Genomic DNA, 13,564 nt, shown 5'->3' with positions numbered 1-13,564 from the left:
CGGAGCATTTCAGTACTGAGTAAGGCAAAACACTTTCTGGACTACAAATCACTCCACTTTCTTTACAGCTCACTAATATTACCATACTTAAATTACTGTGTAGAGATTTGGGGTAATACTTATAAATGTACATTACAACCACTGATTATACTGCAGAAAAGAGCCATAAGGACAATTCATAACACTGGTTACAGAGAACATACTAATCCTTTATTCTTAAAATCAAAAATACTAAAACTCACAGATCTGGTTCATTTTCAAACAGCACAAATCATGTATAGAACAATAAACAACCTACTTCCAGTCAACATTCAAAAACTGTTTTTTCAGAAAGAGGGGGGATATAATTTGAGGGGGGAAATGAACTTTAAACATCTTTTTGCTCGCACAACCTTAAAAACACATTGCATCTCAGTATGTGGAGTGAAATTGTGGAACAGACTGTCGGGGGGGCTGAAACAATGTCCAAGCATGAGTATATTCAAACAGCGGTACAAACACATGGTATTTACTAGGTACAGTGAGGAAGAAGGGTGGGACGAGCACTAGGGCTTTTGCACATATTTTTATTTACTTTGTTTATTTTGTTTATTTTCTATTTTGTTGGTACTGGTAAATATGTTTAAATTACTTGTGTTTAGGAGTATGTGATTTAAAAATAGTAAATAAAAATAATAATAACAATACAAATAAATAAGGGGCGGCACGGTGGTGTAGTGGTTAGCGCTGTCGCCTCACAGCAAGAAGGTCCTGGGTTTGAGCCCCAGGGCCGGCGAGGGCCTTTCTGTGCGGAGTTTGCATGTTCTCCCCGTGTCCGCGTGGGTTTCCTCCGGGTGCTCCGGTTTCCCCCACAGTCCAAAGACATGCAGGTTAGGTTAACTGGTGACTCTAAATTGACCGTAGGTGTGAATGTGAGTGTGAATGGTTGTCTGTGTCTATGTGTCAGCCCTGTGATGACCTGGCGACTTGTCCAGGGTGTACCCTGCCTTTCGCCCATAGTCAGCTGGGATAGGCTCCAGCTTGCCTGCGACCCTGTAGAAGGATAAAGCGGCTAGAGATAATGTGATGTGATGTGACAAATAAATTATATATACACACACACAGGAAGTAAATAGTAAATAGTATTATTAATTAATTGGAAAAGGGGTAGGATTAAATAAACTAATGCTTCTTCCTACTCCTTTTCAAACATGTTAAGTTAATATTGTTCCATTGTTTTTTAATTGAATTAAGTGTTTTTTATTTGTTCTTTTGTTTTTCTTCTCTTCTGTTTTGTACTACTTTGATCTGTTTGAAATAAAGCATTCATTCATTCATTCATTCATTCATTCATATGTTCTCCCCATGTCTGTGTGGGGGTGCTCCGGTTTCCCCCACAGTCCAAAGACATGCAGGTTAGGTTAACTGGTGGCTCTAAATTGACCGTAGGTGTGAATGTGAGTGTGAATGGTTGTATGTCTCTATGTGTCAGCCCTGCAATGATCTGGCGACTTGTCCAGGGTGTACCCTGCCTCTCATCCATAGCCAGCTGGGACAGGCTCCAGCTTGCCAGCGACCCTGCACAGGATAAGCGGTTACAGATAATGGATGGATGGATGGATGGGTTCCCTTTTGAGTCTGGTTCCTCTCATGGTTTCCTACTTGTGACATCTCAGGGAATTTTTGTTGTCACTGTTGCCTCTGGTTTGTTCATCAGAGTTGCTATTATACAAATAAAACTGCTCTGGGTATGTGTGTGCTCATTGCTCACATGTGTAATGGCCCTTTTCCACTACCCTTTTTCAGCTCACTTCAGCTCGCTTCAGCTCACTTCAGCCCGACACGGCTCGCGTTTCGACTACCAAAAACCAGCACGACTCAGCTCGTTTCAGCCCTGCTTAGCCCCTAAAACTCGCACCGTTTTGGGGTAGGGCTGAAGCGAGCCAAACCGTGCTGACTGAGGCTGGGGGCATGAGCAGACACTCCCCTGTGCACTGATTGGTGAGGAGGAGTGTCCTCACATGCCCACACATGCCCCGCGAGCGCGCTGGGATCTGTAAACACCGCAAACCCGGAAGAAGAATAATTACGAATTACGAGAATTTCTGAAGCCTTATGCGCCTCGCCTCATCTATACGCTCTTGCCAGTATCTGTCCGCATTGTCAAGCCACAGCACCAAGACCAGCAACACTAACGACTCCATGTCCTCCATGTTTATTGTTTACTATTCGGGTCGTGAGACTACCGCTTAAAAGCTCACTGAATCAGTGACAGACAGAGCATCGTGGACGAGTTCGCGGAGCGCAAGGCTCGTCGTATGCCCTTCAAATAATGCGCGCAGTAGGCTATTGATGTTTTATTATGAGCCATGTACAGTATGTCGCCGAATGTTTTTTTGTTTCTGAGTTACATGCTCGTTTGAAGGACTTAATGTACAAAATAACATAGTTGCACCCCGTAGTGTTGAAATTGGTAAACACAGTGCATTCAGTGAGGTTTGCACCGCCCTCCTTTTATTTCTGACTCTTCCTGTCACTGCTGCAACCTCTGAGCGCTCATTCGTATGCCCTTCAAATAATGTGCGCAGTATAGGCTATTGATGTTTTATTATGAGCCATGTACAGTATCCTAATGTTTTTTGTTTCTGAGTTACATGTTCGTTTGAAGGACTTGATGTACTAAATAACATAGTTGCACCCGGTAGTGTTGAAATTGGTAAACACCGCAGTTGCGGACATTTTGTAGCCTAAAATGATGTTATGATCAGCTTTAATAAAGGGTCCGGTCATTTGCCCTGCCCCCGGCCCGGCTCTGACTTGTTCCGCCACTGTCACTGATGTCACTGTTTGCGCTGCTTAACGACATCACATGACGTCCACCCACTTTCGCTAACTCCACCCAATGTGTCCACCCACTTCCAGCCAGCACGGTTCAGCGCGGTTGTAGTCGAAATGCAACTCCAACAGCCCCGCTCAGCCCGACTCAGCTCGACTCGGCACGGCACGGCTCAGCCGCGTTTGTAGTGGAAAAGCGGCATATGTGTGTGTATTCACTGCTTCAGATGGGTTAAATGCAGAGAGGAATTTCACTGTGCTTAAGTGTATGTGTGATAAATAAAGTTGTTCTTTTACTTCTTAATAAAATGGAATCAAACTGAAGGACAATACAATCAAAACAGTGCACACTTTCAAGGCTTTTTATACATTTATGAATGACATCAATATGCAACATATAACATTTGCTGTATAAACAGTATCACCATAGGAGCAAGATAGCAAAGATATAGTCATAGGTATAGCCCAAGGTATAAGGTATAGCCCAAGGTATAAGGTATAGCAACACTACAGTATGTTTATAAAAAGTGCTAGATTAAAGACAAAACAATATTTCATTGAGCTGCATGTTGTTTGACTAATGGATATAACTTGTGCAATGAGAATAGTGTGGCAAAATCCTAAAACATAGATTGCACCTTGTTGTTGTTGTTCCACCTTTTTCAGATGAATGCAGCATAGGCTACAGTTTTCTTGACTATTTTTAAAATCAACACTCATACACATAAATGGAGAAGGATCAGACAGTAAAGCCCACAGGAGTCAGACGAGAGTTGTGGTTCATGTCTCTGATGGGTTGTTTTTTGTGATGCACCTCACGCATATCCATGTATTCTGCATTCTTGTCTGCTCCGTGTCCTTTCACTTTCTTCTGAAATGGGTTAGTAGGTTAGGAGTAGAACACATTTTTGCACCAGTTAAGAACATTAAAAAAAAGTTGCATTTACTTCAAATATCATGCACTTATTCTAAAAGGAAACATCCTTCCTGGTGCTTCTTGTGCACAATGTAATACTTTTTTTTTATGCCCATGTGTTGGATCATTAGAGTCATTGATTTAGTGTAATTCTGTATGTAGAGTTGACACACAAAACCCGCTCAACCTACTCACTCCAGGAAGAGGACTGCTTACCTGTTTAGCAATGTAGTTACAAAGAAAGATGACAAATGCATGAAAGTGTATCTCTTACCTTAGGTCTGATTCGAGTTTGCTGCAGATGAAGACACAAAATAGAAGTGAATACGAAAATATTTTTTATACTTCACAATATTCTATAGTAATTCTTACAACCTTTTCTATCAAGTTAATGCTGTGACAGTGTCTTAATTACAGCATTATTATATTTTGCCATATCAAAGTTAAAAACTTGTAGTGCCAGTGTTCTGTCCTCATTGGACTTCGACTGAGATAACTCAAGAACCACATCAAGAAAAGAAATCAGTGAGTTAAATCGCATATATATTGGTGATGTCCTCAAATGACTAGAGTTATAACAATTATAATATTGTAACAACTATGTAATATCTATGCTATATCAAGTCCAGGAAGTGTATGTATATTAAAGGTGCCAATACAGAACATTCACATGATCTAAAGAGAAGACTGTTGAACTAAATATAGGTAATGATGGTTGTAATTCAAAACAGGAAATTACTAAAATCTGCATTACACTTTTTATTTTTAGAGTTCTTAACTTCTTAAAGATGTCGGTTCCTGTCTGAATGTTAAATAAACCTGTCTCCTTTCAGAAAGCTTCACCATATTAATGAGGATAAGTTTTTCTTTGTAAAATACGGTAACATATTTCTTTTAATTCATTTATTATTTTTAGATTATGTGGAGATTTGACCATATGAGTCCTTGTTACGATAGAAACAATAATGTATTAGAATGAGCACATTAATTTAAACCTGTGATTTGAATTACCAATGGAAAGACTGTCAGAGCTGCTGTTATGCAAAATTATTATACAACTTTGTTGAGTACTCAATTCTGATTGGTCAATTATGGCATTCTAAGGTCTGTTATTTCTGTACAACAGTCCATTGCTATGAACCACGTCATTCATGGAAGAAATAAAATAATTTTAAAATCAATATTTTGTGTCAAATTATTAATTTTTTTAGTAAGTAACTGTGTAATAAGTGGGATGATGTACAGTGAGCCAGTTATTATTGCAAAATAAACCCATTTAGGGTGATTCAAAATTGTATCATTCGGTCATGGTTTATTTTGCAATAATGATCAGCTTACTGTACATTAGCTCGAACATAGTCAACACTTTCTAAGCAACTCAATTCAAGAATTCAACAGCCCTCTGATATAAATCTAAATTACCGCACACACCATCAAGGAAAAAAAGTATCAACTTGATAACAGTGACTCAGTATGGGGTAGATATGTGCTCTAGTTTAACAAAACATCGGCATTCTGGTAATCACAGGCATTTTCTCTGAAGTATGTACAAGTTTCTTACCTGCATTGGGACGTAGGTTATTGTAAGCTCTTCAGAAATCTTGTTCTACAGAAAAGGACAAAAAGAGATGTATAAATGCCATTTCCAGAAAAGTAGGGATATTTTCCAAAATGCAATAAAAAAAATCTGTGATTTGTTAAATCACATGAACCTTTATTTAACTGATGAAAGTACAAAGAAAAACTTTTCAAGAGTTTTACTGACCAACTTAATTGTATTTTGTAATTATAAACAAAGTTAGAATTTGATACCATGCCTGCAACGCACTCAAAAAAGTTGGGACAGAGGCAAATTAAGACTGAAAATTTTATAAGATATTCAAGTCATGCCATTTTTGAAGATTCCACAGTAAGCATGTTAATTGGTAACATGATTGGGTATTGAGGTATTTCACCTGACGTCACAGGGTCACGTGACGCCCCGGTGTCCGCCATTTTGGACGGCAAGCTAGCTAATGTCAACATCATAGTACCTAGTATGTTGCTGTAGCAACGTTTACGTTCAGTCATTTGGATGACTGTTAAAACCTTTCAGTCTCAAGTTTTTCCTTTACTGTATTTACTAGTTTACTGAGCCAGCCAGCCCCGGAGCGCTAGCTAGCCCCGGCCAGCCCCGGAGCGCTAGCTAGCCCCGGCCAGCCCCGGAGCGCTAGCTAGCCCCGGCCAGCCCCGGAGCGCTAGCTAGCCCCGGCCAGCCCCGGAGCGCTAGCTAGCCCCGGCCAGCCCCGGAGCGCTAGCCAGCCCTGGAGCGCTAGCTAGCCCCGGCCAGCCCCGGAGTGCTAGCCCGCCCCGGCCAGCCCCGGAACGCTAGCTAGCCCCGGTCAGCCCCGGAGCGCTAGCTAGCCCCGGTCAGCCCCGGAGCGCTAGCTAGCCCCGGCCAGCCCCGGAGCGCTAGCTAGCCCCGGCCAGCCCCGGAGTGCTAGCTAGCCCCGGCCAGCCCCGGAGCGCTAGCCAGCCCTGGAGCGCTAGCTAGCCCCGGCCAGCCCCGGAGCGCTAGCCCGCCCCGGCCAGCCCCAGAACGCTAGCCCGCCCCGGCCAGCCCCGGAGCGCTAGCCCGCCCCGGTCAGCCCCGGAGCGCTAGCCCGCCCCGGCCAGCCCCGGAGCGTGCTCAGTAAACTAGTAAATACAGTAAAGGAAAAACTTATAACGGGCCATGTCTCAACAGACTAAGAAGTTATTTCAATGACATTTAATAACATTTTGTTTATCCTGAGGACCGAAAGTAAATGAAAATGTGAACAAATCTTAGCTGTCAGTGAACAATCCTGGTGGAAGCAGGTAAACATCGTTCTCTAAGCCTGCTAACCTCAATTTTTGCAAATACCTCTCCCTCTGCTCGCCCTGTAAATGCCCTACGTCGCTGGATAGTGAAGGTGTTTTCTGCATCTCGCTCCTTTTTCTTTTATGTTTTTCGTTTGTCGCCTTCCTCACATTCAAACTGATTCGAGCCGTGCCGTCCAAAATGGCAGCATCACATGACTTGGTCACGTGAGTGAAATACCTCAATAAAAGGAGCATGCACCAAAGGCTCAGCCTTTGTGAGCAAGGATGGGTTGTGGCTCACTCTTTTGTGTCAAAATTTGTGAGAGAATTGTCTGTCAGTTCAAAAAGAACATTTCTCAATGCAAGATTGCAGAGAATTTAGGTCTTTCAAAATCTCCAGTACATCCATCCACCCACTATCTGCAGCCGCTTATCCTGTTCTACAGGGTCGCAGGCAAGCTGGAGCCTATTCCAGCTGACTATGGGCGAGAGGCAGGGTACACCCTGGACAAGTCCCCAGGTTATCACAGGGCTGACATCTCCAGTACATAATATTGTGAAAAGTTTCAGGAAATTCGGAGACATCTTTATGCGAAGAGGGCAAGGTCGGAAACCACTGTTGAATGCGCGTGGCCTTTGAGCCCTCAGGCAGCACTGCCTGAGAAACTGTCATGCTAATGTGGCAAATATAGTCACATGGGCTTGGGACTACTTTGGAAAACTGTTGTCACATAACACAGTCTGCTGATGCATTCAGAAATGCAACCTGAAACTGTATTATGCAAGGAGGAAACCATTCATCAATTCTATGCAGAAGCGCTGCTGATTTTCTCTGGGCCTGAACTTATCGCAGATGGATTGAAAGACATTGGAAATGTGTGCTGTGGTTAGATGAGTCCACATTTCAGCTTGTTTTCAGGAAAACTGGATGTCAAGTTCTCAGTGCCAAAGATGAACAAGACCATCCAGTTTGTTATCAGAGAAAAGTGTCAAAGCCAGCATCTGTGATGGTATGGGGGGCATCAGTGCCCACAAAATGGGTGAGATGCATATGTGAAGGTGATGTTCGTCCTTTGGGGTCGAAGATAACCATGACTTCAATTTGATGGGTGGCAGTTGTGGGTCCAGAGGTAACTGATGAGGCCAGTCTGGGCTTTGAAGGTACGCCCATATGTCAACGTTCCACATGCCAAGGTGGAATACCTTCACCTTGTAGCTAACCTGTAGTGGTTAGCACTGTCACCTCACAGCAGGAAGGTTCTGGGTTCGAGGCTGGCGGGGGCCTTTCTGTATGGAGTTTGCATGTCCTTCCCATGTCTGCGTAGGTTTCCTCCAGGTGCTCCAGTTTCCCCCACAGTCCAAAGACATGCAGTTAGGTTAACATGGGGTGGCCTTGGGCTGAGGTGCCCTTGAGCAAGGTACCTAACCCCTGACCACTCCCCGGGTGCTGTAGTATGGCTGCCCACTGCTCTGGGTGTGTGTGCATGTGTTCACTGCTTCAGATGGGTTAAATGCAGAGGATGAATCTCACTGTGCTTGAAGTATGTATGTGACAAATAAAGGCTTCTTCTTCTTCTTCTTCTTCTTCTTCTTCTTCCTTCACTATCTTTTTGTTGTATTTCAACCACTGAGTAGGATCCCCACCACTTGCAGTGTGCTGGCCATGGTGAGGTGAAGCAGGCTATGTTTTGGGCACCTTCTCTAGCCCCTTCCTCCATGGAGGTGAGCAGAGTGAATTCGAAACCCAGGGGGCTGCCAAACTCTGCTGCTGCTTCATTCCAGCAGAGAGTGATCCTATGCCCTGGGCCGTTTGTGTGGTTCATGACTACAGCTTCCAGTGTTTCTGGACCTGCTGCTTCGCCACTTGCCCATTGCCACAGGACTTGAATTTGAAGTCATGACTTGCACATGACTTGGTTTAAAGTAAGGGAGAGTTGCATAACCATGAGCTTCACTCTCTCATCCTGACCTAACTGAGTCCAGGAACAAGACAGAATCAAGACGACTGGAGCTAGGTCAGGATGCAGTGGATGACCAACAGTGTTCTCCGTGTTGCACTGTGTCCTGATTGCACTCCTCAAACACTTTGCTGGGTCTGCCTTCCTGCCTGTTGAACCACCAGGTGGTGGTCTCCTCCACACAGTCTGCCAAGTCCAGTTTTCATAATCTTGACCAGGGGGAGCGAGGGGTTGCTAGTGCTTGCTCAAGGCACCACCCCAGGCTAGTGGAGTGAAGGAGATGCCTTACTACTCCATTGCATGGTGGTCAAGGATGGCACATGCCCACTGTTCTAGTGTGAAGGTACCATTGATGCAGAAGCGTATATTGGGATATATGTGTTTAAAGAGACATGTGTTGCCAAAAAGGTGACATCTCTTCCCAACAAGTTTGTGTTTATTTCAGCAGCACAATGCCAGGTCTCATTCAGCATGGGCTACAAAAGCATGACTTCATAGACACAGAGTGCATGTGCTTGACTGGCCTGCTGCCAGTCCAGATCTGTTTCCTATTGAGAATGTATGGCGCATCATGAAGAACAGAATCAGACAACTGCAACCATGGACTGCTGAGTAGCTGAAGTCTTGTATCAAACAAGAATGGACAAAATTTCCAATTGCAAAACTGCAACAATTAATCCTCAGATCCTATATTATTAAAAAGTGTTATTAAAGGAACGGATAATGTCATACGATGGTAATAATTCCTCTGTCCCAACTTCTTTTGAGTATGTTGCAGGCATCAAATTCGAACTTCAATTATATTTGCAAAATACAATTAATTTGGTCAGTAAAATTATTGAAAATCTTTTCTTTGTACTTTTGTCAGTTAAATAAAGGTTCACATAAATTAACATATCACAGATTTTTGTTTTTTATTGCATTTTGGAAAATATCCCAACTTTTCTGGAAATGGGGTTTGTAGTTGGCCAGTTTGTTTTGTAAAACTTGGCATCAATTACCCTTGGTTAGTAATGAGTTGAGGACAGGAATGGATAAATGCTTACAGGAGCCTATAAAATTAATTAATGAAATTAAGCAGATTATTGTATTACCCTTAGTTTGGTATAAACAGCAGTAATAATCAAACTGTAGAGGCACAGCAGAAACACAATTCCAAGAAGAGCCCAGGTGTGTAAACCAGGTAAAGTATCACGAGGGCAAACATTGCTCTCTGCACAGTCGCTTGAGTTCGTAGGTGTCGGAGATGGAATTTCACATCCTTCAAAACATAATACAAAGGACATTTTTAACTCTTTGCTTCTATGGACATATTCATATGTTAACTGCTTCAAGAATGTAATGATTCAAACTGCCATAAACTTTTATACATTTTTAATTAAGAAATATGCTATGAAAAAGTGCGCTACTATAAGACATATCAGTGACTGGGTGCAATGATGATCATGCCAAAGTTTGTTTTTTTTTAACAGCACGCCCTGAGGTGATTTGTTCCTCTTATCCCACAGCCATTTGCCATTATTTACAGTATTACACATTGTACTTGTAAATGGTTATAGTTATATTTTATGCACACAAGATTCTATCTATAAATGGATAGAAAAATCTCTTTACAGAAAACTTAATCTTATTTCTTTTTTATGTTGATTTCTTTTTTTTCCCACCATTGTTTTCCCAGTTTTGTTTACGAGCTCTCTCATATGACAACTACCAACCAGGGAGGGTAAAGGCTAACTCATGCTTCTTCTAAAACATGTGAAGCCAGACAACCACATCTTTTCAAACTCGTACTCATGCTATGTCACAACCCAGCATAATACACTTGAAGGAAAACACCTCTTCTGTATACATGAGCTCACAGATGCCCACAGTTGGTTAGTGTTGATTGGCTAGCATCTCCTGCCCCATAGATCACAGCCAATTTAACCCTAACCCTTCTTGGTCTCCAAACCATGGATGGCTATGGCATTGTTGGGATTCAAACTTGTGTTCTGCCAACAATGGGGTGAACACTGTTCTGTTGCACCACTCAGGACCCCAACTTTGCCATGTTAATGATTGTGTGAATGGTTAAAAGTTATAATGTATTTAAAAATTTTTACATTATGTAGACCATCTGCCATGTCCCTGTGAATTAATTGTTACTATAACAATGACAACATATAAGAAGAAACATATTAATATAAACCTGTGATTTGAATTACAGCGAGCACTCATTTTAATTTTTTAGCATCACATATAACAAAACTTTTAGTGTGGTAAAGGCTAGTTAATACAACAGACAGAGTTTATTTTCCAAATATGACTCGTATTATCTCACCTGGGGAAAATGTAATTTCTTTTCCATTTCTCGTTTGAAGAGGCATTGGCGAACTTCTGTAAACCAAACAACTATACTTATGCTCAGCAGTAATCTTCACTGGAAAAATGATCTGGTTTCCTTCTTTTCTCTGTTCACATGCTGTGTTGCTTTTGTCTGTTTTGCACACATTCTCGCCATTAATTAGCAAATTGGCTTCCATTATCCAGGCCTCCGGGGCATTATGTTGGCATATAATATTGACTGAGTTATCTGTGAAGTTGTACTGCAATAATGTCGACACATTGAATCCGGCGCAGACTGAAAAAAACAGAGCAGATTAGCTTTAGAAATAAAAAGTAATTATAATTCAGAAGACCTGTTCACTTATATACACTTATTTATAATCTTCTGTTTTCCTTCAGTAGACATCCCATAAGTAGTCATAGGGGAAAAACAGTGTCCATCATGAATGTCAATCAGTGCTACAATTAAATTGAACTGAAGCCATTTGTAAAATTAGAAATGGAAATATAGATGAAAATGTAATTTGGCTTTTAGTGATGTGAAAACTATCAGCACACCCACTTTTATCTTCCAAATGAATGACAGTCTCTTTTAAGCTGCAAGAAAACATGATAAAGGAATGACTACAAATATAGATTTAAAACATATACACAAATATATATATATATATATATATATATATATATATATATATATATATATATATATATAAGTCATATACCTGTACATTCATATAAATTTATGTCTGATGAGCAAATATGACTATTCCACAAATCCTTTATTCTCAGTAAAAATTCACTCATCACTAAATAGTTTCAGAGACAAAATGAATAATGGCATAATATATGTTCCAGTTTGGATTAGCCACTGCTCATAATGAATAGTTCTAATAGCTCTATCTATAGGTTAAGCCAGTTTATGTGTTTTGTATAAACCTAAGCGAATAGAGCCGATAGTAAAAACTAAACAGAATATATTATTTGCTTTATAACTACTTACCCGTACCAATGTGAAGTGTCAGAGAAAGACTAAGGAGAAGAGTAAAGACTATGTCCGACATGTCAACCTACAGCGTGATGAGTATGCTTTACAGCTTTCAACCCTTACTGTGTATTTTTATGAGGTGGGGAAAAAAACAGGAAATGACTAGCATTATCTCAAAACGTGGTGTCTTTGGTACTGCCTTGTAGACACTTAGCAAATGCAAAAAAGAGCTTAATGGATGCTAATTTAGTCCACATGGATTCTTTTTCCCCAATATATTTATAGCATTCTGCAGTGTTTAAATACATTTTCCATTTCCTGATTCTCACCAGAAGCTGAACAGGTATGTGGGTGTTTTCTTGAAAAATAAACACACGAAGAGAAGATTTCCTCTTGAACACCCACACTTTTTATATGTCACAAACTGAGTAATTGGGACGCAATGGTCTGCCTAGATTCAAGGTTTTCGAAATCTCAACACAACTGATCAACAGCTCAACAGCTCGTTATTAAACCTGTCATGAGTTACACTACCGTTCAAAAGTTTGGGGTCACTTTGAAATTTCCTTATTTTTGAAAGAAAAGCACTGTTCTTTTCAATGAAGATCACTTTAAACTAATCAGAAATCCACTCTATACATTGCTAATGTGGTAAATGACTATTCTAGCTGCAAATGTCTGGTTTTTGGTGCAATATCTCCATAGGTGTATAGAGGCCCATTTCCAGCAACTCTCACTCCAGTGTTCTAATGGTACAATGTGTTTGCTCATTGCCTCAGAAGGCTAATGGATGATTAGAAAACCCTTGTACAATCATGTTAGCACAGCTGAAAACAGTTGAGCTCTTTAGAGAAGCTATAAAACTGACCTTCCTTTGAGCAGATTGAGTTTCTGGAGCATCACATTTGTGGGGTCGATTAAATGCTCAAAATGGCCAGAAAAATGTCTTGACTGTATTTTCTATTCATTTTACAACTTACAGTGGTGCTTGAAAGTTTGTGAACCCTTTAGAATTTTCTATATTTCTGCATAAATATGACCTAAAACATCATCAGATTTTCACATAAGTCCTAAAAGTAGATAAAGAGAACCCAGTTAAACAAATGAGACAAAAACATTATACTTGGTCATTTATTTATTGAGGAAAATGATCCAATATTACATATCTGTGAGTGGCAAAAGTATGTGAACCTTTGCTTTCAGTATCTGGTGTGACCCCCTTGTGCAGCAATAATTACAACTAAACATTTCCAGTAACTGTTGATCAGTCCTGCACACCAGCTTGGAGGAATTTTAGCCCGTTCCTCCATACAGAACAACTTCAACTCTGGGATGTTGGTGGGTTTCCTCACATGAACTGCTCGCTTCAGGTCCTTCCACAACATTTCGATTGGATTAAGGTCAGGACTTTGACTTGGCCATTCCAAAACATTAACTTTATTCTTCTTTAACCATTCTTTGGTAGAACGACTTGTGTGCTTAGGGTCGTTGTCTTGCTGCATGACCCACCTTCTCTTGAGATTCAGTTCATGGACAGATGTCCTGACATTTTCCTTTAGAATTCGCTGGTACAATTCAGAATTCATTGTTCCATCGATGATGAGAAGCCGTCCTGGCCTAGATGCAGCAAAACAGGCCCAAACCATGATATTACCCCCACTATGTTTCACAGACGGGATAAGGTTCTTATGCTGGAATGCAGTGTTTTCCTTTCTCCAAACATAACGCTTCTCATTTAAACCA

At 41.1% G+C, this 13,564-nt stretch overlaps 1 protein-coding gene across 3 annotated transcripts; it reads right to left on the bottom strand.

Moving 5' to 3' along the window:
* Positions 1-3,165: 3,165 nt before the first annotated feature.
* si:ch211-67e16.3 (uncharacterized) lies at positions 3,166-12,076 on the bottom strand. Of its 3 annotated transcripts, none has more exons than XM_060930162.1 (6): positions 11,837-12,076; positions 10,832-11,131; positions 9,606-9,772; positions 5,292-5,336; positions 4,005-4,025; positions 3,166-3,682 (listed from the first exon to the last, which is right to left on the bottom strand). In XM_060930162.1, exons 1-6 carry the CDS (start codon positions 11,895-11,897, stop codon positions 3,554-3,556), a joined length of 723 nt encoding a protein of 240 aa, XP_060786145.1. In that variant the 5' UTR covers positions 11,898-12,076; the 3' UTR covers positions 3,166-3,553. The 3 variants fall into 3 exon arrangements, with proteins under 3 accessions (XP_060786145.1, XP_060786144.1, XP_060786146.1); XM_060930161.1 differs by having other exon boundaries at positions 3,166-3,685; positions 11,837-12,075; XM_060930163.1 differs by having other exon boundaries at positions 3,166-3,685; positions 11,843-12,075.
* Between the last annotated feature and the right edge of the window lie 1,488 nt (positions 12,077-13,564).

The sequence above is a fragment of the Neoarius graeffei genome, chromosome 9, assembly GCF_027579695.1.
Source record: "Neoarius graeffei isolate fNeoGra1 chromosome 9, fNeoGra1.pri, whole genome shotgun sequence".
In the NCBI taxonomy this organism is placed as follows: Eukaryota; Metazoa; Chordata; class Actinopteri; order Siluriformes; family Ariidae; genus Neoarius; species Neoarius graeffei.
This window is presented reverse-complemented; position numbering and strand designations above follow the sequence as displayed.

Bases quoted from the DNA above. Each gene is read 5' to 3' on its own strand.
- si:ch211-67e16.3 (XM_060930161.1), bottom strand. From the start codon at position 11,897: ATGTCGGACATAGTCTTTACTCTTCTCCTTAGTCTTTCTCTGACACTT. The intron at 11,132-11,836 runs GTAAGTAGTTAT...TGTTTTTTTCAG, and splicing joins GACACTTCACATTGGTACGG to TCTGCGCCGGATTCAATGTG. The intron at 5,337-9,605 runs GTAATACAATAA...CCTTTTCTGTAG, and splicing joins CTGTTTATACCAAACTAAGG to AACAAGATTTCTGAAGAGCT.